Genomic DNA, 4250 nt, shown 5'->3' with positions numbered 1-4250 from the left:
GAACAACAGGTATAGTTTACCTTTAATTTTATTTTATATAAATTGCATAATTTAAATGGACATTAAGCGTTGGAGCTTCAGCTCAATTCATATTTTAAATAGATATATTACAATCTTATAGTTTGAACAAGTTTGAGCTTGAACGTGAAATAAAATAGATATATTACAAATAAGAGAATGGGTTGATCTCAAGTTGGGCTTTGTTGAAGCTCAAACTCGTCCTATGTTTTAAACAAGCTTAAATTCTTTTGTTGGCGTCCATTTTTATAGCCTCGTACTTTTATGCAAACTCTTTATATTTCGAGTGGACTTTCAAATTTAGGTGAATAGTCGACCTTTGAACAAATTTAGGGCCCCAAAACAATAAAATTGAAGTTAATATCTTTAGAAATTATAAAATTACAAATTGATACAATGATAAAATGGCATTTTAACCCTTCAAAAACTGATTATTCAACTATAATCTCCCAAATTTTTTTCCCTAATTTGCCCCTTAGCAAAACATACCAACAATAAAACGAGAATAAATTTGATATTATCCGTTTCCGTCCTTCTCGACGGCCATAACTTGTTGGGAATGGAAAAAGGAAGATACTTTTATGCTGAAATTTGAAAATATACGAATGAGCGAATATCCAATACAGCGTAAAGCATAACAAGCAACTAGCGTGTCATTTATGTAATTTAACCATAATTTAATAAATTATTAAAGTATCATTAATTTAATATATATAAACAGTTTAATATATTATTTGGTATTTGAGTTTAGTTTCAATATTCAATTTGGTACTTAAATTTTTTTTGTCCCAATTTGGTGTTTAAGTTTGGCTTCAATATTCACCTTGGTACATAATATTTTTCAAATTGATCCTTGAGCTTGGCTCATGATTGTTGGGACCAGACGAGGCCGAACTAACCAAACAAATGGGTTAGATTGAGAATCAATTAGTATATCGGTCCAGACAAAGGTTTGAATCGAAGTTTGAGCAAACCGCTTGGAACCAGATTAAAAAAACGGTTGACTGGTGGTTGAACTACTTTTCTCTATAATTTATATTTATGAAATGCTAATAATATATTCAATTAAAACCTCGTTGTTTGATTGAATTAATCGAACCAAGAATTGAAAGTTTGATCAGTTCGATCGTCGATCGATTTTAAAAATCTTAATTTGGTTTCAATATTTAATTTAGCACCTAAACTTTGTTTTTTTCCCAGTTAAGTATCTATTTTTTAATAGAGTACATATGCCAAACATTCATTGAGTCTATTATACTACGTATAAAACTGAAAATTAAAGTTAAACTTAGGTATCAAATTAAGACAAAAAAAACCTCAAGTACCAAATTAAAATTTTTTGTTTAATAGCTCTAAATTGAACATCAAAATTAAATTTAAGTACCAAATTATATATTAAACCTATAGAATTCATATCATACTAATCATCTAATGTTAGTCACGTGCACGCACTCTCTTTCCCAAGCGTCAAGTAAACGGAAAATATCTCCCCAACATTTTCTCCATATCACCGACTTAGATACGCCCTTTAATCACCGTTTCGAGGCGTGGAAATTGTGATTTTGGTCCCTGCTAAAATTTTAAGTTTTAATTATTATATTTTAATTTAATAAATAATATGCTCTTTATAATGGTGAAAGTACTCGACATGTCCTTCTACTACAAAGCTCGGATCAATTTAAGTTATGTTTGATAAACTTGAAAATTTTAAGTGTTGAAAAATAAATATTAAAAGTTAAATGTTGAATTTAATTTATAAATTTTATTTAATATATTATTTAAAATTAAATACTGAATGTAATTATATTATTTGATAAAGATTAATATATTCTTAAATAAAATAAAATAATTATTAAATTTATCTTTTATTAAGTGATAAATAGGTTACTATCTTCTGTAACGGACATGATGACATGTACTTTCACATTTTATGGTGGCATCAGCTAGTCCAAATAGTTAAATCCGATTAAATTTCGTTTAAAATATTTTCTAATATTGTGACATTGATTTTTATTTTTTATTATTCTTTAAATTTTCAAAAAATTAAAATTGAAATTACATCTTAGTTAATTTTTCCGAGTAAACTGTATTAATAGTCACTTAAATTTTTTTTTATAAAATTACTGAAATATTTATTAAAATTAAAATAAAAGGACTAAATCACAAAATCGAGTATAATAAAGGAACGACAACATAATTTGACCTCACCCTTTCCCTCCTCCCCTCTCTTTTTAAAGCACTCAAAATTAAAAAAAAAAAAAAACTCACCTTAATTTATCCATTAAAATATCTCTGTATTTTTTTTTTCCGGTTCTTCTACTGTGTTTCAATGGGGATCCCCTCTTTTCAAACCCTAACTTTACCTACATTCATCTTCTTCTTCGTCTCCAGTTACCTTTTAGCTTACTTTCGTATCTTCCATAACTGGGATCCCAAACACCGTGCTGAAGCTTCAAGCTGCTTCATCTCATTAACCCATGGTACCCCAGCTGTTTTCATGGCGATCCACGCATTAACAACCCACACCACCAAATCACCATCTCCACCCACTTTCTCTTCACCAAACACTTTCCTCCATAACACCGTTCTCGAATTCAGCATCTCTTACTTTTCAATCGACCTTCTTCATTACTTAATATTTTTCCCCAATGATACCCTCTTTATCCTCCATCATTTAGCTACCCTTTACGTGTTCTTCACTTGTCGGTTCATTGTTCAACATGGGTCGTTTGCCCTTCTTGTTCTTCTTATCTTAGCTGAAATCACTAGCTTCTGTCAAAACGTATGGACTCTTGCTGGGTATCGTAAAGCTGATCTTCCTGTTGCGGGTAAGGTGTTCGACCTTATATCTCTTCCGTTTTTTGCCTTTTATACTATCGTTAGGGGTATCATTGGACCTCTCTTTGTGTATAAAATGGGGGTGTTTTACATAAATCAGATGGCTGGGGATTCAATCCCGGTATGGGCTTGGGTTTCTTGGATGATTGTGATTGTTACAGCCATTCTGATTAGTATAGTTTGGGTGTTTGATCATTGGATAGATTGGTTTAAAAGAAGAAAAGCTATGAACAAATTGGCATAGAATTTTGGGGGCTGCCTCCAATTTTAAAGAACAATAGATTTATATGATTTGAAGATTATAATTTATAGGTGATTTCATGGGGTTCCTTGACAGTTAGATTAACTTAAGTTTTTGTAGCAATTTGTACAGTAAGATTTACTGTGCCTTTTATGTAACATTATATATATATTTCCTTATATTCGAATTCGGATCTTGAGCACATCTCAAGCTCTCCTATCGTAATGCTTATCTCTATTAGTTCCCAAACATAATCGAATTTTTATTATTTATTATTTTATATTTTTAATTATATTGAATTCGAAACGAAATAATCAAGTTTGAAATCGAGCATAATGATATTTTTTTTGCCGATTATAGATTAATTCGACTATAATTAGAATTTGATATTTAAATGTTACAAACCACTTAAAAATATACTATACTTGTTGATTGAGTCTTAACTTGATTGACATCAGTATTGTTGCCAATGTAGGAAAGGTTTGAATACGCTAAAACGTATTATTTCTCTATTTACAAGTTGGGTTCTAAGCATTATATCAAAAAGAATATATATATATATATATATATATTTATATAAAATAGAAGAACTTATAATGAGATTAAAGATAAAAAAAATTACACTATACTTAAGGTTAATAAACTATTAATAAGTTTATGTTTTAGTTATTAATTTTAAAAATTACAAAATAATTATTGAAATTATTTGAAAGTTTTCATTTTAAGTCATTGAGTTGTTAATTGTTATTATATGGTTTCGGTTCACATTGCTTACACAAATCAAAAGCTTTCTATTTTCCTTCTACAATTCTAGCTTTTTTTCCTTGAAGCAATTTAAATGTCACAAATCTGAAAATCGAAAATCAAATATTTTTCTTCTTCGATATCCGAAATTAATTGTCAAATCAATTTAAATTTAAAATATGCTTTTTTACTCGTCGAGAGGGATTAATTTACCGTACCAATGTTCAAATTATGGTTTGGAGTTCGCTAATTGAATTTAAAAAAAAACAATTAAATTATTGGATATGTTCGATTTCATTATCAATTTAAACTTTTCTATAAAAAATTATTCAATTTTATAAATTATTAACCGAACCGATGGATGGGTACTTTTGCCTTATTTGCTTTCAATGGGGAATTTGATTCCCCC

The 4250-nt window shown here is 28.8% G+C and overlaps 1 protein-coding gene across 1 annotated transcript; it reads left to right on the top strand.

Moving 5' to 3' along the window:
- Positions 1-2140: 2140 nt before the first annotated feature.
- On the top strand, positions 2141-3351 carry LOC108466092 (TLC domain-containing protein At5g14285). The gene has a single exon (XM_017766459.2). It carries the CDS (start codon positions 2348-2350, stop codon positions 3098-3100), a length of 753 nt encoding a protein of 250 aa, XP_017621948.1. The 5' UTR covers positions 2141-2347; the 3' UTR covers positions 3101-3351.
- The last annotated feature ends 899 nt before the right edge of the window (positions 3352-4250 follow it).

This window comes from Gossypium arboreum, chromosome 4 (assembly GCF_025698485.1).
Source record: "Gossypium arboreum isolate Shixiya-1 chromosome 4, ASM2569848v2, whole genome shotgun sequence".
NCBI classification, from domain to species: Eukaryota; Viridiplantae; Streptophyta; class Magnoliopsida; order Malvales; family Malvaceae; genus Gossypium; species Gossypium arboreum.
Note: the sequence above shows the minus strand (reverse complement) of the source record. Positions and strands in the feature narration are given on the sequence as shown.